At 40.8% G+C, this 21,789-nt stretch overlaps 1 protein-coding gene across 7 annotated transcripts in view; it reads right to left on the bottom strand.

Moving 5' to 3' along the window:
• Positions 1 to 21,789, bottom strand: part of PAK3 (p21 (RAC1) activated kinase 3) — a 246,332-nt gene that overhangs the window by 32,971 nt on the left and 191,572 nt on the right. For all 7 annotated transcript variants that reach the window (XM_087860118.1, XM_087860117.1, XM_045801297.2 and 4 more), the window contains one exon: positions 12,924 to 12,987. In XM_087860118.1, the coding sequence (XP_087716244.1) occupies positions 12,924 to 12,987 (64 nt within the window). The remainder of the gene's footprint in view (positions 1 to 12,923; positions 12,988 to 21,789) is intronic.

Here is a 21,789-nt window from a genome sequence, read left to right on the forward strand (position 1 = left end):
TCACACATATGTAACTGTCTAGTGGGAGCCATTTTCCCCCTTCTTCAACTCTTGTTCCCAGCCTTAAAATGGCAATATCGTCCTCTCCCCTACTTCCCACCCCCACCAAACAGGTTAAGCACTTGGAATTCACCATTCTGACCAACAAGTTATTGGCTGGTCCAACTTCGAGCCATCACAGTATCCTCACCTCAAACACACAAAGTCAGGTACTAACCTGCAGAGTGCCTTGTCTCCAACTCTATCTTTGCACCTCAAATGCTTCTCTGCACCACAGCTCTGACGCCTTCCCATATTCTAATTTAAGACTCAACCGGTATAAATGTCACTGCCTCTCCTTCTCTTATTCATTTACCAAAGTGCTCCCTTTGCCCGCTCAAGGTTATGAACAGTAGTCCTCACCCCCATCTCCTCAAACCTTCCCGGGTTCAGATCCCACCAGTTCCTAGTTGTGTGACCTTGGGTAAGTAATCTTAACCTCTCTGTAGCTCAGGAATAAAGGATCCAACGTATACAGTGATTAAAGCCAGTTCTGGTATACACATTGCCAATACATACTAGCAATAACAATCGTCATCATCATCCACAGACTACAATTTGGGACTTTAATGCATATATTAGGGAGCAGTCAACCTAATAACCTAATAATAATAATAATGGCTATATAAGTTATTATTGGTTGACTATTCCCTAATATATTGCATTAAGCTCCCAAACTGTAGCCTGTGGCTCACTAGGAATCTCTTTTAAGCAACTGGGAGTTTCTGAGATATTTGATTTCTAATTTCCTAAGAGAAATTTTACATTTACCTAAGGCGGAGCTAATGAAAATATCACATACATTTCTTTTCAGCCAGAATGATACCAACTTTTGATTACATTGCATAGCTCACTGATCAAAAGCTCTGAGCAGCGGTTAAACAGTGTTTGCTTAACTGAGTTTGAGAAATAAGCTATTATTTAATAAATATAGCTCAATAGTTGTAATTATTCATAACCCAGAGTTCCTAAAGACAAGTAATTGAAAGGATCCTTGGTGGTGAAGCTGGGAAACAACCTCCTTGTAATAAGTGAAGCACAGTAGTGTCTACTCCTAAAGAAATGATCTTTGAGCCAACAACATGTCACACTGATCCCCCAAAACCGGGCCTTGTAACAGCATCTCAACGGCTATCTTTACAAAATCAATCAGTCACTTTAATAAAAAATGTCAGTATCAGGCAGCACTTTAGGACATAAGGATGGCAGGAATCAAACTCACAAATGGGAAAGTTAAGACTCCCAATCCTCCAGTAGATTGCGCTGGTGTGCTAAAATGATCAACGTTGCTGCTTTGATTTTTATGCCATTTAATTCTATTGGTCGCTATTATCTCTCCATTCCAGTTATATTGAAGCCAGATTGCTGTGGGGGAGAACACTTGTTTATGATGGGGACTTTGTTTATTCCAGACCTCAGTCACTCTGATGGTATAAAGAAATCGTGCCTTATCAGGACTCCAGGGAAAACAGAGATCATCCAGTTTAACCTCATTACAGATGAGATGTCTGAAGTCAAGAGAGAGGGGGAACGTGCCCCAAGATGACACAGTTAGTAACAAAAGCCTCCTAATTTTGAGCAAGAGTTATTTCAGTGAACCTACACTACGGTTCAAGAATATTAAACCAACAGATTGCTCAACCGTTGGGCCTCATCATCAATTACAGCATGATGAGTACTGCTGGGTTCCTGGCATCACATTAGATGCTTTATCAACAATTTCTTCTTGACCAGGCCAAGCACTTAATACTCAAATGGAAACACTGGCATCTAGCCTAAAGGGTCTAGAAACAAACAATTCACTACTTCTCCCTTCTCCTCCCAAGACGAGTCCGTTTAATTATCAGCAATCTTCATCAGGTTTTGATGTTTGCTGCTAAGAGCCAATGTCAAACCACGATGATGAGTAGCTGCCAAGGCAGCAATGCGGGAAGACTTAAAATTTCGATAAATCACTCCGATTTCAGCATTGAAGTGGATTATAGGAGGGAAAGAAAAGCAGGCAAGTGAGGCGAGGAGGAAGCTCACAGGCTGAGAGAAAAGGGAAGAGGGAGAGAGGACCGGAGGGCTCGGTGAAGTCCAAAGGAGAGCCTCATGGTAATAAGAGCGAGGAAGCCAGAAGGGTAGGGCAACATTCACATTTAAGGTTTTATAAGCATAAATCCAGTGCTAATGAGGTCACAGTCAGGGATTTAACCCACATTGAGGATGGCTGTGTTTTAGATCTGCTCGTCCTGCTGCTGCTGCTGCTGCTGCTGCTGCTGCTGCTGCTGCTGCTAGAAAAGGCTGTCTCACTTACGGACATACCTTTCTTTCCATCGGCTCTCTGTAAATGGGTGAGCTCACTTACCGCTCGCCCTATACAATTTTGCAAATGAAGACACTGGAAGGGGGAGATGGGAAAGTAGCCTGCCCGAGTTTACACAGTTTGTCAGCAGCTGAATTCAAAACCACGTGAGTCTGACTCCACGGCCCATGCACTTGACCACCGCTTCACGTCTCCTAACAGTCCTTTAGCATTTCTACCTCAATGCTAAGTGCAAGCGTGGCACTTCCTAACGCCCGCATTTGTCTCTACTGCGCTCTCAAGTGCCTCCCTAAAATATTGCTCTTGCCACTCATTTCCTGCTTAACTCAGTCCACGTGCCCCTGGTAAGGCATTTACTTTGTCCCTGGACACGGTCCGGTTGACCCCTTTGGCATAACCACAGGAGCCGGTTCTTCCGTTTTCTGACTCGGTTAAGATTGCTCACGTGGCCAAGAGCGGCCTAGTTCTTAGGACTGGACTTTACGTACTGTTAGTGTTTAAGGCATGGTTACTACTTTGCAGGCCCTTATCTGGCTGTATGAATGCACCTGACGTGAAGATCTTCCAGTGCTCCTGCACGTCTGTCTTGCGGAGGCGCACGCGCTCCAGGCTTCGGGAATGGGGCCGAACCGTGTCACCGCTGCGCGCAGGAACTCTTTCAGAGAGAGCCCCGGCGTTTCCTTTCGTGTCATTTGCCTCTTAAAAAAATGTATCACTGAATTAATAAATAAATAAAATTATGTAAAAATCATGTTCTCGCAGTACCAGGAGGTGGTACTGTCTTTAATTACTGGGATGATTAATCGGAACACGGAATTTTCTCTTCTTTAGCTAAGGCATGACCTTCCCCAGAGCGTCCTCGGTCATCTAATTTTAAAGAGAGCTGTAGCACATTATGCGTGTGGGGCCAGGGAGCTCAGCGGGTTAGAGTCCAGTGATAATGAGGCCACAGTTACAGGCCTTAATCCCTGGAAAGGCCAGATAATTCAATGACTCACTCCAACATGAAGTCTAAGCAGCTGTTTCACAGTGCGTGCCACTGGTTTCAAGAGGGCCTAGACCGGCAATGGGGGCAGGCGGCTTAACACAAGCTCATTACGAGGGCTGGAAAAAACAAAGTGCAAACTCCACTAATGGTGGTTGATTGAGTGGCATGATCTTTCTTTGCAAGGGACGCACACAACACAGTGCCTTTAAGAGCATTAAGTAGAACAAAGAGCGTCTTCCAGGGCTCCATAAACATTGTTCTTCACAAATGCTAATGTATTTCCAATCTCCTTCATCACAAAGCCCATTACAAAGCTCAGACGACATCTATTTAGTGCCTTGTAGGAGTGCTCTACCTTGTATGGCCCAAAATAGATCTGATGAGGAGGCAAATACTTTTGGGGTGGGTGGTCCCACCCAAAGAATCAGCGCTGTAAGCACACAAGACACCACTTCTGCTTTTGCCCAGTTTCTTGAACAAAGAGAAATGAGTCAGAGGTCTTATTCTCAGCACTTATCCCCGAGTTCCATGCTGTACACTGCTTTGTCGGGTTCTCTAAACAAGCTGTTATTCATCGAGACCTTTAAGAAACAAGTTTCAAAACTATTCATCTTCAATATGGGAACTTCATGTCAACGTAAGAAGAAGAGGGCTCCTCACTGAGTAGCCAAGAGAAGTCTGAAAAATACCTAACAGGATAGATTTTCTTTCTCAAGCCTGAAAACTAAAACTCATTTAGAGGTCAGGGACTGAAGGCTTACAAAAAAACAAAACAAAAAAAATCCCAAAAAACCAACCAACCAAACAAAAAAAAAAAACAAACAAGGTTTGCCTGCAAATACGAATGGATTGATTGTATCATCATTCCACAGAATTATATGATTGGCAAAGATCCAGATGGTAGACAAAATGCCTTTGGGCAAACGTGTTATCCTTAAGCGCAGCAGGAAAATGGTTTCAAGAAATGCTCCCATTGTCACTTTCTGACAAATTAAGCCGTGCGGTTGGTCTAATCTACGAAGAGCTGCTGCATACAACCAAGGTACTTGGGCATAATACAGACGTGGACTATGTTGACCAACGGATCCTTCAGGAGAGACTTTTGTTTGCCATATAATATCTTGTTGAGAGTTCCTTTCCTAAACATTTTCCCTTCTGAAACTCCGTGTGGTGATGAGTTTTTAATATACTCCTAGATTCCCAAATAAACGAAGACGGCTGTGGCGGTGAGGGTGTGGGCAAACAGGCACTCCCGGACGTATGTTGTTCGTGGGCAATGTCAAGTGGAATGACCTCTATGGAGGGCAACTTGGACATTAAAAATGCACAGATCCTTTCATGTAACAATTCCACTTTGGGCAGTTTAAACTAATGATCAATTTGCATATGTATGAAGTGGCTTGTTTGTAAAGATCTTCACTAAAGCTTTGTTTATACAAGCAAAATATTGGAAAAAACTAAATGTCTATCAATGGGGGCCTGATTAAATATATCATGGTCCGTCCAAACTAACAAACAAAAAACACTGCATCTGTTAAAAAGAATGCAGCACTGATATGGAATCATCTCTAAGATAGGCAAATAACAAAATAGGAGATTTATAGTATATTACCACTCCTGTTAAAAATAGAGCCACGAACAGATACACACACACACACACACACACACAAATACACACATACACAGAAATGTACCATATGTGCCCAAATACAAGGTAAGCTATTCTTCCTCCCGGTCCCCCCACCCCTGCCAATTTCTTCCTCAGGACAAAGGGGAATTGCCTTATATTCAAATTCTTATAAAATCGCTCATGCGATATGGTAATTCTCCATATTCATTTATTTTTATCCATAAAGTACTGTTTTGGAAAGACAGGTTGAAGTATTTTCAATCAATGCCAGTTCCGGATGCTCATAGAAACTACCTGTCAGAATTGGAAAGGATGTAAATAACTTATTTCTGAAGGTATGTTCAGAACTGCAAATGTTAGATGTCATAAATGAGCTTTTTAAAGGTCACTTTTGAAATTAATGCAGTGAAAAGGGCACCGTAAGCCCAAGATATTATAGTGCGACCATCAAATATAACAGTGAATACAACTGATTGAAACATATTGAAAATGTAAAGCCCCGTGAACTTATAACAAGTTTTTTAATAAAAGAGAATGCCTCCTTTCGACCACTTAAAACCAAAACACCCCTCATTGAACACTTTTGGAAGTAACTTGGGCTTCAAGTCCTTACACTGAAAAGGTCAATTATAAGCTTAAGCATTTATCTTGATTTGACTGTATGAACTATATTTCAGGGTAACCAAAGACACTCGGCTGATGAGAGGTAAAGTTCTTTTCAATAAAAGCATTGTAGTTAATAAAGTGCAGAAGGTAATTTTAAAAAAGGTAAGTTTTAGAAAATCACTATTTTGTAATCCCTAATTTAATAATTGATTTGGGCAATACAGTCATCAATAGATGAAACCATTAGATGAAAGGCTGATGAAGAACTTTGCATTGGAGGGGACAGGGAGTCTCCCCTGAACCTTCTGATCAATCTACTCAGCACTAAACAAAGGGATGATCAGACACTGTGTGCCTTCTGATGTAATATGAAATACACATATGAAGAAATCGTGCCAAAATTTGCACCTGAATCCTATTAAGCTCTTAGAACCAACTTCCATTTATAGGAAATACAGGGAATAGAGCAGCAACTTAAATGACATCAAATGAAACTAACAGACAAATCCAGAAAGTGGTACATTCTACAAGACAATGACTAGTTTCTTCAATAAGTCAATGGTAGTGGAAAAAGAAGGGGGACTGCTTTAGAGTACAGAGATTTAAGAGACACGACCGAATGTCCTATGTGGATCTTCTTTGGATGCTGATTGGAAGGAATCAACTATAAAAACTGCATTTTTGAGACAACTGGGGAACTCTGATAATAGATGATATCAAGCCATTGTTGAATTTTTGTAGGTGTTATTATGGTATTGTGATTATATTAAAATATTGATCAATGTTGAACCGGGGCAATGAGAATATGCACATTTCTGTATTATTCCCTCTACTCTTGTGTATGTTTGAAAATTTGTAATAGAAATTGTAAAACGTGGTAGAGGAGAGAGTTATGTTGTGAAGATATAAATATACACCTACAAAACAGATCCAAAAAGCAATCATCTTAATGTTATAGGAATGGGTAACTGCAACCAGAAATAAAATATCCAGGGAAAGAATAGTATATGGATTCAAAAATATTATATCCAAAGATGTTAGATGAAATTCAGATGATGTACTTGGATAACTACTGGGTGATTCAAAACGGGGCTCTAATGATTACAAAAACAATGATATTAAAGATGCATAGGAAGATTTTGAATTATACTCCTCATGAAACGTAAGAGTAGAAAAACTCTCCCAATGCACACATTATATAATGTGTGGTTTTAAATATGTAAATGAGAGTGATTAACAAGATAAATATCAGAAATAGACACTCACCATTTGTATATCTAACAGTTTACATTTTCAGATAAGTCAAAAACCTTTTTTATAAAAATTACGTCATTGTGTGACGTTACATTCGCGCATACGTGGCGTGTGTGGGTGCGTGTGTGTGGGTGCGTGCGTGCGTGTGGGTGCGTGCGTGTGTGCCTGAGTGCACGGAGAACCTGTGAAAATTTAATCTAAGAAACCAGTAACAAATCTTTTCTGGAGCTTTCCTTTGTACAAGATAACAAGGAGGCTAAGGCACAAGGCTTGGAGGTACATTTACTTTTCACTGTCTATCCTGTGACCCGCCTGAATGTCACTACACCATGCCCAAGTATTAACTACTTTAAAAAAATCAAAGAAATAAAAATTACAGTGCAGCTTGTATCTCTCTCTCTGTTTCATGACACAGTCCCAACAGGTCTTTTTTAGCATTATTTCCTGTTAAGTCCCCTGCCAGACTGGAGGTTTGACTGTCCATGAGACTGGTACGGCTGATTTCCCTCTTCTGGTCTTTCTTTTTTTTTTTTTTTTAAAGATTTTATTTATTTATTTAACAGAGATAGAGACAGCCAGCGAGAGAGGGAACACAAGCAGGGGGAGTGGGAGAGGAAGAAGCAGGCTCATAGCAGAGGAGCCTGATGTGGGGCTCGAACCCAGAACGCTGGGATCACACCCTGAGCCGAAGGCAGACGCTTAACTGCTGTGCCACCCAGGCGCCCCTCTTCTGGTCTTTCTGATATGCATTCATCAAATAGTTGCTAAGGATTTCCTTTATGCCAGACACTGTTGAGGGCCCTAGGGATACCAAAGCGAATACAACCTAGAGTCTGAAGCCAGTGTTCCTTTGGTTTCTTTCCAGCGAAACTGCCCATAATCACCACTTTCTCAAGTCACGATTCAAATGCACCCTTCCCTAAGGATTCTTCATCATACCCTCTCCCTGGCTATGAATGATCTGTCCCTCCTCTCCGTCCCCACGCTCTTTGTAATTATGTGATGGTACCTGCCCTCTTCTGCTCTCTAGAATAGTAACTGTGGGTGTCTTTCACCTCTAATGATACCTAGCATTTACTGAGCCCTTAGCCATGTTGTGCTAAGCACTTGAAATGCTTCCCCTCTTCCTTCACTTCCTCCAACCTGATGAGGTATGTATCTTCTGCTTACTATGGACGAGAAAATGGACACTCTAAGAAATTAATTAAAGTCCATGTGTTTGGGAGGGAGGGGGGTCCCTGCTTATTTCTTGATACAACTTTCTTTCCCTCCCTTTTGGATGTTCCAAAAGACAGTGAGCCTAGAGGTCGCTGTGACTCTCCGAACCTGGTTCTTAACTGCGATGTTATGTTAAGTGCATTCGAATTAAACAAGTCACTCATTCAACTGGATCCAAACCGTCTCCGGTTTGAGTTGCATCCTCAAAAATATTTGTCTATTACAATGTTGAAGAGAGAGCAAACATGGAAGCGAAAGAGAAAAGGGGTCTGTTTTTCACTGCATTCTCATGTAAGAAAAGACCTTAAAAATGAATTCACATATATTAATGAGAAATCTGTGAGGCCAGCTGCCGACGTTAGTAAACTCAGCCCTCTGCAATCACACGACTACTGCTTCTGTGAGAATTACACAGCCTTTGTCAGATAGATTTCTGACAAACTCATGTTGTTAATGATAATTTGGAAGATGCCAGGCCTTTTTTCTTTCTTCCTTTTCTTTTTTTAAACTTTACATACATCTGCTCAAAATATCTAGATTTGGTGGCCAATTATAGAAGCCTTTTCACAGAAATCTGGTGAAATAATGTCATTTTTAGGCTTCGACTCTCAGCTATGGCCTCAAATGATTAGACATGCAATTCTGAACTTGATTTATGGAAGATGGAGGCCAATTCTCTGGCCCTGGGCCTGAATGCTGGGATGGCAGAAACCCATACTGGAAAAATTTAGTTTTCCAAGTAGATGAGTGTGATTAATGGAGAGGTTCTTCTCAAATCCGGCTCCCAAGAGTAAGCTGCAGTGTTCCCTGAAGCTGAAAATGGAATACGGGGCTGATTATTCCTAGCGCCAAATGATTACAGACACGGGTGTGAATTTCACCATCATAATAGGTAAAGCAAAACAATAAAAAACACCCAGACTTAATGAAAAGAGAATACAAACTCTATACACTGAGAGCAGAGACGAGTTTGTCTAACTTAGGCCAGTAATTCATGGAAAAATCCATTGAGAGCAATTTAAGTAAAAGGAAAATTAATTTAAGTGGTTTTCGTTTTTTTGGTCTAGAGAGAAATAAATCAATATTTTGCTCACTCTAGAACTTAAGAACAGAGAGCAAAAATCTACTAAAAACGCCAAAGCAAAATTAGTAAATTAAATACAAGCAAAAATCACAGTGAATAAGTAGATTTCAGTTACTGGATTATATCTTAAAAGCTCTTTAGAAGTGCATCTTGATTTTATATTATGACCATTTGGGTTGAACGTGTGTGTGAAAATGGGCAGTGAAAGGTGAAGTCAACACGAATGAAAAAGACAGCCATGCAGCACACACAAATACCCAAAAGATAAGGAATCAGATCAAGTTACAAGAACAAAGAGATGAAGACACACTGAGACAGAGAGAGAGAGAAAGAGAGAGGGAGATAGGGAAATAGGACAGAAAGAGCAATATAGACAGGTATATGCACATGAAAAGACAGGACAGAGGAAAAGGAGAGCTAGAAAGACATTTTCTTGTTTGTTTCACAAATATTTACTGAGACAGAAACAGATCCAGAAAGATGGGAGAGGCAGACAGGAGAAGCTCTGTAAGCCTTTGACCTTGGCCAAGTAAACGCTTGCTGTTGACCGAAATCGTACAAAATTGTTCCCTTTGTTTTTTGGAGAGGGGGCTACTAAGTATGAAAGCCCTGTGCTAGATACCAAAGGAGACAAAGGGAGGAATAAAATAAGACTCCCTGCCCTCTTAAGGACTTATTTAAAAGTTGAATTGGGCATATGAGTGAACTACCTACTGGTTTCAACATTCTTTAAAATGATGAACTAGCTGGGAATTTAAAACAGATCTTTCCGCAGTGGCAGGCAGGATTTCTTCTTTGACTTTTCAATTTAGATTATAAAGGTTTTAGAGTTGTGCAGAAATACAGAACTTTCCTTTTGCACCTTCAGAGGTCAGAGGCATAAATAACTAGGAGGGGAAACCTCTCTGGTATGCAAAGTTGCTTGGCGGCCTAATCTTTGTTCTTGGAGAAATCAGTCTTGCTTCATTACCTCGTATCTGGGAGATATTTGAAACCATCTCTTACTTTTTTCTTTTTTAAATTTAATGCTATTTTTGGCTCAGTTGGGTCTTGGTGGGAAAGAACAATCAAAACAAAATTATAACATCTTCCACTTCCCAGTCCCCAAAAAACAACTCTTGAAACAAACCTATTTTTTTGAAAAAAATAAACAAGTAGCTCCCATTTAGACCTACAACTAGGCAGTGCTGCCCATTAGAAATATAAGGTGAGCCCTATTTTAATAGGGCTGTTTTCTACTAATTTAGCTATTTTCTAAAAAGACTAAAAGATAAAATTCATTTTAATAATACATTGTATTTAACACAATACATGTAAAATACCACTTCCACATGTAACCAATACATAATTTATTAATGAGATATTTTGCATCATTTTTTCCTCCTAAGTTTTTGAAATCAGTGCATATTTTATACTTGTAGCATATCTCTGTTTGGACTAGCCACGCCTCAAGCGCTCAGTGGTCACACGGTTACCATATTGGACAACAACGATGTGAAAGGCAGCTTCTCTGGATTGTGTATCCATTCCTATTATCAGCTCCACCAAAAACCCAACCAGATTACAATACAATATAAAAGGCCACTTTTGCTTTCTAAGCTCCCTGAATACTGTGTTGTTTTGACTGGACTTGGGGTGTTTACGTTTTAGGCATTAAGAAAGCGAGTTGAGGTGTATATGTGTATATGGACTGGAGAAGGTATGGTTTCCTTACTTAAGTAAAACAACGGGTCCACCAGAAGTTAAGACAGGAAATTCCAGGTGCAAAATAATGGCTATAGAGGGGCACCTGGGTGGCACAGCGGTTAAGCGTCTGCCTTCGGCTCAGGGCGTGATCCCGGCGTTCTGGGATCGAGCCCCACATCAGGCTCCTACGCTATGAGCCTGCTTCTTCCTCTCCCACTCCCCCTGCTTGTGTTCCCTCTCTCGCTGGCTGTCTCTATCTCTGTCAAATAAATAAATAAAATCTTTAAAAAAAAATAATGGCTATAGAAGCCAGCCCTGGCCTGCACTCAGGTGTGGGAGACTTGTCTCAATGTGTTCCTTGTACCCTAATGTATCCCTCTGTCAAGCGTTTACCACGATAGACTCTAAGTTCTTTGAGGGCCCACATCATTACCTATCTCTGTTTCTCCAGCCCTTAGAAAAGTACCTGGCACACAGCTGGCTCTCAATAAATGTGTGATAAACAAATAAATTGATTTAAATACATACAGCTTCTCATTTGCATTAGACACGGTTCAAGGGCTCCATAGCCACACGTGCTACTGGCTACTGTATACGACAGCACAAATAGAGAACATCTCCATCATCACAGAAAGTTCTGTTTAGATAGCACCTGTCTAGAGCAATCGGCAGAAATACTATTTGACTGGTTAGGTGACAGGGGTCCCTAGAGACTATAAAACTCTTTTTTTTTTGTCCATGAGCAAGTAAGAATACCAGTGATATCAAATGACAAAGAAAGAAGCAAAAGCAGAAATAGGTGTATTTTACCCCCTAGAAAGTTCAAATGCAGCAGCATTATGGTTTCCACTGGAAGAAGAAACTTGGCCATCTATTTCTCCCTGAGTTTCTGCCTCCCTCTTCTGGTTTTCTTACCATAAGAAAGAAACCAGGCACATTCCCCACAAATGCCCCAAGATTCTTAACCCCTAGCCAAAATATCTAATGAATGCTTTTCCCTTATTTTCTGAGATAAGTCAGCAATTTCAAAAGAAACTTTAGTACAAAAGCTAGAGGGAAGAAAGAAAGAAAATATAAAAATCATGAAAAATTGTCAAGCTTATGTAGAACATACAATTTTCTGAACCTAAGAATCCAAGGAAAAGCAGTGAAGTACCCGAAGAAGAAATTGTCCATTCCCTTATCTGAAAATAGACTCCACTGGCTGAAGCGCTAGCTTAATTCCATAGGCACATTAGCCGTATCCCTTCCTTCTCAGCCAGGAGACCTCTGGGGTACCATCTTGGTTCCCGGTGTACAGTAGTTGATACATCTAAATATCTTGTCTCCTTCCCCATTTAAGGATGCCTCTTAAGAACACTTCATTTGATTTTAAACAAAAGCTTTCCCTGTTTCAAACACTGTAGCCCACTTTCAGTTTCACACTGAGATCTGAAGAACATGCCTACTTACAGTTGACTTAGAGAACAGATGAGTCCCACCTTTAGCTCTAGTGAATGATCCAGCCCTGTGGTTCCCTCGTCTAGCCGAGGATCAGGATTTTCTGAGCAACTTTCCCGAAGTTCAGATTCCGGCGCCCCACCCCAGACTTCTGAATCAAATCTCTGGCAGCCGGGCCTGGGGATCTTTATTCTTAACAAGCGTGCTAAGTGAAAATGATGTACTCCATCTCCTTTAGGGATTATTGACCTGTTTCCTCCTTACTTGAAGAGTCAACTCCGCCTGCCTCTGGACTATTAGGTAAGGACTTCCCCTGCCCCAACTCTTGTCACTATAGTTTGACAACGAAATAGGATCTGAAGCCTAACATCCATACAGATGTGGGGGGGACAGGGGTAAAAGGGGTTTTCATACAAGTCAGGTTTCTATAACTCTACTGCTTTTCCAGAGAAATCAGTTTGAATCTTCTAACTATATGGGGTTCAAATGTCCCGAAACAATTCACTCTCGGCCCGAAATTAGTGCAGATTCCAGCAGGATGTGTTGCCAGATTAATTAACAGTCAGGCTGTCAGCCAGAATGGCCAATATTGAGAATGCAGAACATGTTATTGAATCTGAATGTATATCTCTGGTGCTTATCTTTTGATATTTTAAATAATAACACTTACCCTTGACCTATTTTTTCAAATCTTGTGTATTTTTTCTTTGGGTCACCGACACTCACAATGCTTCCTGAGTTTGGGGGCGGGGGGAGAGGAAGAAAGAGAGAGAGAGAGATTGATTTAAATCAATTGGTTGATTTCCCTGTATTTAATACTAAAAATTACAATGCCAGAGTCAATGACAAATAAAACATTCGAGCAATATTCCCATGAAATTTCTTACATGGCTAATAATACATTTTATTAAAGTAACAAACAGTAATATATTAATTAAAGTCATAGTAATAACCCATGCTGCTTTTATATTCAAAATTGATGATGTTTGGGAAACCAAAAGGACTGGACACAACTCAACATTTATAAAAAGTTCCCATAAAAGGATACTGTAGATCAGGAGATAAAAACATCTAAGAACTTGTATGAACTATTTAATAAAATCACTATCTTGTCTGAATCGGAGAGAAATTGAGCGCTACACTACCTACAGCTCTGAGGGACAAACATCTCTTGAGCAATTACTATGTACCCAGTACTGTGTTAAGGGTGATGGGGTCTAATAAAGAACAAAGTTGACTCATAAAGCAATGAGACTCATGCTTTCTGAAAACCTTCATCCCCCAAACCCAGGACCCTACCTGCACGCCACATATTTTCTAACAACTTTATTGGAATATGATTTCCATACCATAAAGTTCACTCATTTGAAGGGTACAGTTCATCAGTGCTCCCAAATATAGGAAGCAAACACTAACAATAGTGAAGGGAGCTATCGACAGCAACACAGTAAATGTCGGAGACTTTAGTTAATAACTTGCTTTCAATAATGGGTTGAACAACCAGGGAGAAGATCATCAAGGAAACGGAGGACGTGAACAACACTATGGATCCATTGGAGCTAACACATTTGCGGAACTCTTCACCCAACAACTGAAGAATACACATTTTTCTCAAGTGCACACGGAACATTCTCCAGGATAGACCACATGTTAGGCAGCAAAACAAGCCTTCTCAAATTTTACGAGATTGAAATCATACAAAATGCCTTTTCTAATCATAATGGATACAAACTAAAAATCAATAACAGAAAGATGACTGGAGAATCCCAAGATATTTAAATAAGACATGTGCAAAAGAAGATACCTCAAGAGAAATTTAAAAATAGTTTGAACTAAATGAAAACTAAACACAACCTATCAAATTACATGGAATGCAGCAAAGCAGTGCTGGATTTTTTCTTTTTAAGGAAAAAAATTAAGAGCAATTCAAAGGTTTTTCGTAAATTTTTTGAGGTGTGCACATTTATTAAATTTCACCATGATCTCATTTTAGGATGTTTTGGTCATCCCAGAAAGAAACCTTGTACCTGTTCTCAGTCACTCTTCATCCACCCCCTCCCCTGGCTTCCCAACCCACCCCCAGGCAACCACAAATCTACTCTGTGTTTCTATAGACCGTTCCAAACATTGTAGAGTAAGTTTATAAACCACGCAAGAAAAACATTAATTTATCCTGTTTGGCTCTGGGAAACAAATATTGGTTTTGTTATTTCAAAATATCAAATCCAGTTTTCAGAGGATGAATACACCACTCAGAACAAATCTAAAAGAAGTGCCATTGACTCTTCAGTGCAGCACTCGAATAGGTGGAGAAAAATTCTGGGCCATAGCAGCATCATGGGAATACAGGTTTAGATTCTCAAGTGGACTACCTCAAAGGGAATCATTTATTTGGATGCCTCTGGCTCTCCCCCCCCTTTTTTTGAGCAAACATATCAGTATCATTATCTTTGAGTTATATTTTCCTACCATGGCCCCTGTTCCAAAGAAGTGTAGAGTCAGTAGGATAAGATTTATAGCATGAACTAATCAAGAGAAGGTCTAGATTCTACCTCCTAACGGTCAATCCAATTCATTCCCTCCTCTTCATGCCCATGGCCAGTGCCATTGTTCAGGCCTTTAATATCTCCTGTCCAAAAAATTCATCACTTACTTCGGCACTCTACCTTCTCTATCTTCCGTTAACGCTTCTGGAATAGGGCAACTATATAATTCACAAACCAAGACTGTCCTGTACAGACATGTACAGATGTCTTTCTTCAGAATGATTTCACTCTTCCTTATGACTCCTCAAAATTTCCTCCTTGCTACATAATCAAGCCCAAATCTCTTAGTCTGGCATAGAGGGCTCTTTACCATCTAGTACTAACCAACTCCTGCCTAACTAGACTAATCTCATATAATTCCTCTACTCTCCATCCCTCCTACTTTAAATCCTAGTAATGCTATCATTATCCAAGGTTTTTGCAGATGCTCCCCTTTTCCCTTTCCTACCTAACCCATGAATTCCTATTATTTAAACATTATCTCAAGTCATCCTACTTTGCAAATTCTTCTCTGATCCTCTAATGAGATTCTCATGTTTCTTCTTGAGAGCAGGAACCTTGTCTTTTCATCCCTGTAACTTCAGTGCCTAGAACAATGTCCGTCACTGAACAGATATCTGTTGACCAAATGAATGAGGACAAGAAAGTATGTATTTGAGTGCTAAACTGTGTGCTGCAAACAATACTTGGTGTTAATTCAGACCTACCAATAGATGGTATACCTTGAAAAAAAATGTTTCAGTCCTGGACCGTTCACCAAGTTGTTAGATTTGTTGTTGCTGTTGGGGGTGGTGGTTTGTTTTTTATAACAGAAGTCCATGTTTCAGTGAAGTTAAATAAGACGTATACAATATGTGAGTTGTTATCATTCTTTTTCTTTTGCATTTCCAATCTCAAGTCTATGGAACTACCGTCTGTCTACTCAGTAGCCCGAGTCAAAAATCTGGGAGTCAGGGGGCGCCTGGGTGGCACAGCGGTTGAGCTTCTGCCTTTGGCTCAGGGCGTGATCCCGGCATTGTGGGATCGAGCCCTACGTCAGGCTCCTCCGCTATGAGCCTGCTTCTTCCTCTCCCACTCCCCCTGCTTGTGTTCCCTCTCTCGCTGGCTGTCTCTATCCTGTCGAATAAATAAATTAAAAAAAAAATCTGGGAGTCAGCTCTGACTCATCCCTCACCTTCACTACCCCCAGGCAGCTGTCCCCCAAGTCCTGAGCCTGTATCTGTTTACCTCCTGGAGACTTTGTCAATCTGTCCCATTTTTTTGTCTCGGCTATTCCAACGGCCTCCTAACTGCACTCCCAACTGCCACCTTCTTCACATTCCAGTCCAGGCTCGACACCTCTCTCTGGCAGGATGCTCTAAGTGTGAACCCGATCATGTGATTCCCTGGTTCAGGAGTCCTCGGAGCTCCCCCGATGCCTACAAGGTCAAGCTCAAAACTCCTTGGCAGGGAGTGCAAGGCTCTTCATATCTGACTCTTGCTTCATTCTCCATCTCTCCACCACTTCCCCACTCGACCCTCGTTGCTTTGACCATAACAAACTGCAGCTCATGATCAGCTCTTGCTTGACGGTTGAGCTTCCTCTCTTAAGACTCCGATCCCTCTACCTACCACCAATTTTATATTCAAGTGACATTGAATAAGTTAGCATTCCCAGGCATATGCCTTCATACCTTCTATACTTGCTATTCTCTTGCCTGGAATGTCCTTAAATTTTTAAGTTCCTATTCATGCTTCAATTCTGCTTCAATGGTGCCTCTTCTAGGAAGCCTTCCCTGATTTTTTCAAATAGTTAATAATTCCCCTTCTCTATTCCACTGTACCTTCTCTCTTTCTGTCTCTCTTGCCTTTGCACTTACTCTGCTTCTCTATACTTAACATACCATGTATCCATCTCTATATATTTGATATCCCCTTATAAACTATGACTTAAGGACAAGATTCAGTTCTCATTCATTTCTGTATCCTCAGCACCTCCTCAAACAATGTTGTGTGACAAATACATTAGTTAATAACTGACTGTTGAATTGAACTCAAATAAAATTAGGCATTTCCTCTTGTAAATGCCCCATATTTTAAGACAGGGGTTGGAGAACGTATTTTACTTGAGTTACATCTATGGAATGCCACCAATTTGACAATTTCTGAATTGTCACTTCACCTTTCAAATTGTCTTACAGATTTCTACAGCACTGAGAACTATCCTTATTCAAGTCGGCTATTAATGGATAGGGGCCTGGACTTTTTTCTTTCTTTCTTTCTTTTTTGGGTAACGAAATGACAATTTTAAAGTCACTTGAAACCATCGTTTTATTAAGGAGTTTATAGTCTTCTAAGAAAGTTATACTATTAAGTTGCTGAGCAAAAGCAAATAAGCTTCAGCCCAAGCCACTTTCTGAATTATGACCAATTTCAATTGGCAGGGTTCAGTTAATGAGGTTTTATGGTAGTAAATTACTCAACCTTTATTTCCTTGGAATGCAGAGTTTAAAAAAAAACCTGGAAATAAATCCTTTCATGAGGATTACCAAAAGACAGCCATTTTGATGAGACCCTGCCTCTGGATTGAACTGCTGTTCAAATAAAATGGCGTCTCCACACCCACTACCCTTCACAGGAGAGTGTGTGCTGCCATCTACTGATGTGAGGCAAGTGCACAGGAGGTCTTGTTTACAATTCCCCATCACAAACAAAGCCTTTCAAGTGACCTCTTTCATCAGAGCCATTATAATCTGCTTTTCTAAAATACACTACGGAAAGGAAAAAAACCCCACTGTGACACAATAGGGGAAAACAGTGACAAAAATCAGCAACTCAAAATCAAAGGACAAAAAAAAGAAGAAATAACAGCACCAAAACAATTTTCCTACTGGTGCAATTTCTTAAATAAGAAGCCTATTACTCACTTGAAAGTATAAGGATTTAAGAAATGACTAAATAGTAGTATTTGAAAATAGGGTTCATGATGTGGTTTCAGTGGCAGAAAAGCCTATCAGGATATTTTCCTACATATTAAGCTAAGTTGAACTCTGACCATTAAAAAGATTATTTCTTTTAGCACATTGAGGTTTTGATTCTTGAGAAAAAAAGCAAAATAACTCTCTAAATTAATATTAGTCCTATCTGAGGGGGAAATTAGAAGAGTTTTGAGTGGGGAACGCTGGAGAAGGGGAGGGACAAGAAGAGGAGGTGATCATGGGGCCCAAGACAAATTTCCTGCCTTGTACCATTTTGCTGACAGCGCCTTTTGGAAATTTTCTCTAAAATGTAGGGGTTTCTTTATTTTCCAACAGATTCAGACAGACCACAATGAACAAGCCAGACCAAGGCTATCTGTCTGTATAAAACTGAAAGATGATCTGTTTATTTCAGCTATTAATGATCCCATGGTCTGGCCCCCACAATCAGCATCTGGGTGGGAGAGGAATAGCCTGGCGGCTCTGTGGTCTGGACAGCCCACCTCACAGTAACTGGATCCCTGAGTCTGAAGATGGCTGCCCTCCCCCCCACCATGCTTATGGTGGGATCTGCCCTGGTATGGGCTGTAGGCTCTTCCTCAACCTCTCTGGCTCCCAGCCTCCTCTCCTTCGCCTCTCAGCACAGGCTCCTTTACTCCTTCCCTAAGCTCCAACAGGGACCTTGATTCTCCCAATGACTTCTGTATAACGATCATATGTCTTGGCTCATTTCTGGTTTCAAACATTCTGTCCCACTGGAAGACCCCCACTTTTTTATGTTGCAAAATATGGTGGCTCTCGTTTGGCAAAAATAACATGATAATTTTATACTACTACTTATGGTGCTACGTGTCTTACATACTTTACCTCGTTTAGTCCTCACCAAATCCCTATCACATCGGTACTACTATTACCTCCATTTTTCAAATGAAACTGAAATTCAGAGGAAGTGGGTGACTGCCCTAAGGACACACAGCTAGTCTGGGCCTATGACTCAGACTCCCTTATGATTCATTCCAAAGCCTGGCCTGGTGTATGATCTTACTAAGGTTTTATACTTATGTAATAAAGTTTTTATACTTATGTAATAAGTTTTATACTTATGTAATAAAACAGTAATTACCATTTATTGAGCACCTACTGTGTATCGGGGACTGTGGCTGAGGTTCTTATATGCCCTATTCTCATTGAATTATTATTATGCTCTGAGGTTGGAACTATTAATATCTCCATAGTTTTCTTTTTAGATGAGGAAAAAGAGGTCAAGGAAAGTTAAATCACTGGCCCAAAGTAACACAAGCAGGGGCTCGTCATTTGAATCTGGGCCTTTCTGACTCCAATACTTGTCCTCTTAGTCATAGGTTGAGCTACGTAAAATCCATCCTATAGACAGAGTCTTGAAATGCAGTTATGATTCTTATCCCTGATGCTCAAAGGGGTGAAATAAATCATCTGAAGTTATACAGCGAGGCCATGGCAGGGAGAGAGGGCACACGGAGGGTGCATGCCCAGAGGGGCAGCAGAAGCAGGAGAGACCCACTTTACAGACTCTGCAGTATAGCTCAGCCTGGACCCGCTTCATGAAAAGCACTCCCCCATTTTTCTATAGGTTCTCCCTGCCAAGATCTGGAAGCTTGAGGCCAGGCTGGCAGTTATAGGTGGCCCACTGGCCAGAGGAAAAAATGAGTCTCCTGAGGCCCAAGCAGTCTCCAATAGAGAAGAAAACACCCAATTCTTCATTAAAAAATGTAATCAAAGGCAGTTTCCTCCTCTGCATCATGTTGCTCGGGGCTGGGCGGAATACACAGGCAATGAGAGCAACCACAGCTCCCGCACCATTAGTCTGCAAGCAAAGCCAGATTTTGGCCCAAGAGAAGAATGCTTGTCTCTCTGTCGGGGAGTATCAGAAAACCAAAAATGCATTTGCATTCTAATAAATCGATTGAGATTTGAAACAAAGACCCATAACAGTCATTTTTTTGGTGAAAGCGATGCTGTCAGATTTAAAAAATCTAATAAAATCTCATAGGTCATGTCTACATGTATAAAATAAAGAAAAAAATTGAGGTAGCTGTCTGAATAATTGAACTGGAATTATCCAGGCATTTCTTTCTTTTTCCTTCCCTTTTCCATATATAGACAGTTGGGATATGCAGAAGCAAATTGGGTTAATAGAAATAGTGTCACCTTTGAAGGCAAACAGAGTTGAGTTCAAAGTTGGGCTCTGCCGCTCATTAGTTGGGTGACCTGGTTGCTTTAGCTTTTTGAGGCTTACTTTCAGCAATCTGTAAAATGAGGATATTGAAATCTACCCCAAAGTATTATTATGAAAATTAAACCTTATGATGTATGTAAAGTGGCCAGCACAGAGAGTGCTCAATAGATGAGAATTATTACTACTGTTACTACAGCAAATAGTAGGTATTAGCACCAGAGGCACATTTAATCACGTATAGTAAAGTCAGTTGGCTGAACTCCCAATGATTCCAGTTCCAAACACTCACTGCCAACATTTGCCTTTCCAAATACCAATTCTTTGTCACAGAGGGGAAAGTTGGGGGGGTGTCCTTAGCACTGCAGAGATTTTAGAAACATCCCTAACCCCTATCCACTAGAGGCCAGTAGCGCTCCCTGTGCTGTGACTATAAACATGTCTCCGGATGTTGCCAAGTAGTTCCTGGAGGGCAAGATGGCCCCACAACCACCTACGCAGAGCCTCCCTGTGGCCTCTAGCTGGAACCCGCTCTCTTCCTTTCCTGAGGTGAGATGGAAATTTGCATGAAACCAGATAACCTAGTAACTAATTGTATCACATTACTGAATCTTATCATCCAAATAAAACTGTAAGTTTCCTGATGGCAGGAAATTGTTTTTCTATGGTTTCCTCCAAAGATTCTTACATAGAACAGACAAGTAGGGACTCCGTCAAGGTACACTTTTTTTTTTTGCTCGTTTTTTTCATTCATTCACTCAAAAAACATCTGTTAAGTGCCTTTATGTACCAAGCACTTTTTAAGGAGCTGGACATATAAGAAAAGGAGACACAGTCCCTTCCCTTGAGGAGCTCACAAGTCTATGTTAAAGAGATAGGACTAGTATGGTGGGATTTGCTGCCACAAAGGCAGTAAAGAAGAGGAGCCCTTAACTCATACTGGGAAAGGCAAAGAAGGCTGTCCTGAGGAGGCAATTTTGAGTTGGGTTTTGAAGGATGAATAGGAGTTAGTGAGATTGGAGGCACTGATCGAAGATAACCAGAAATGTGTTAGATGTTTCTGTAGTATGAGTTTAATGACTACGCTTCACAGACCTTTGACTCTTTTTAGCAGACAATGTCTTTTTCTTAAATCTCCTTGATCCAGAAAGCTAACTGAGGGGCACCTGGGTGGCGCAGTTGTTAAGCGTCTGCCTTCGGCTCAGGGCGTGATCCTGGCGTTCTGGGATCGAGCCCCACGTCAGGCTCCTCCGCTGGGAGCCTGCTTCTTCCTCTCCCACTCCCCCTGCCTGTGTTCCCTCTCTCGCTGGCTGTCTCTCTCTCTGTCAAATAAATAAATAAAATCTTAAAAAAAAAAGCCAACTGAAAGAGGATTGTTTCATGAAACTGGAGTGAGTGTGTATGCACAAGCGTGTACACAATAACGACACTGTGGGGGGGGTTTGCTAGCATTTTCTGGCCCTGCTCCCCTTCTCCAGATAGAAATGCTCCTAAATTAGGGGAAAAGACTATATTACTGTGGCTGCTGGGTTTGATTGACTGCATTCGGCTTTGAGGTTGACTTATCTGTCGTGATTGATCAGTTGGGAGACCTTGGGGGATGATCAAAAGATATGTCATCAGATTATTTTATTCCTTTTGGGAGTGTCATCTTAAAATAAAACTCACTGTTTAATTCATTGTGTCAAGTTTTCACCTTAATTGATTTTGTCAAGTGAAAATATTTAGTTTCTGTCAAAGTTGGAGTGTGGGGGAAGGAGTGATCTGGAATAGAGAGCAAGTTCCGAACTTGACATCTTTTGACTTCAGGGAGCCTGGAGT

This window comes from Ursus americanus, chromosome X (assembly GCF_024610735.1).
Source record: "Ursus americanus isolate L20-20 chromosome X, mUrsAme1.1.p, whole genome shotgun sequence".
Taxonomy (NCBI): domain Eukaryota; kingdom Metazoa; phylum Chordata; class Mammalia; order Carnivora; family Ursidae; genus Ursus; species Ursus americanus.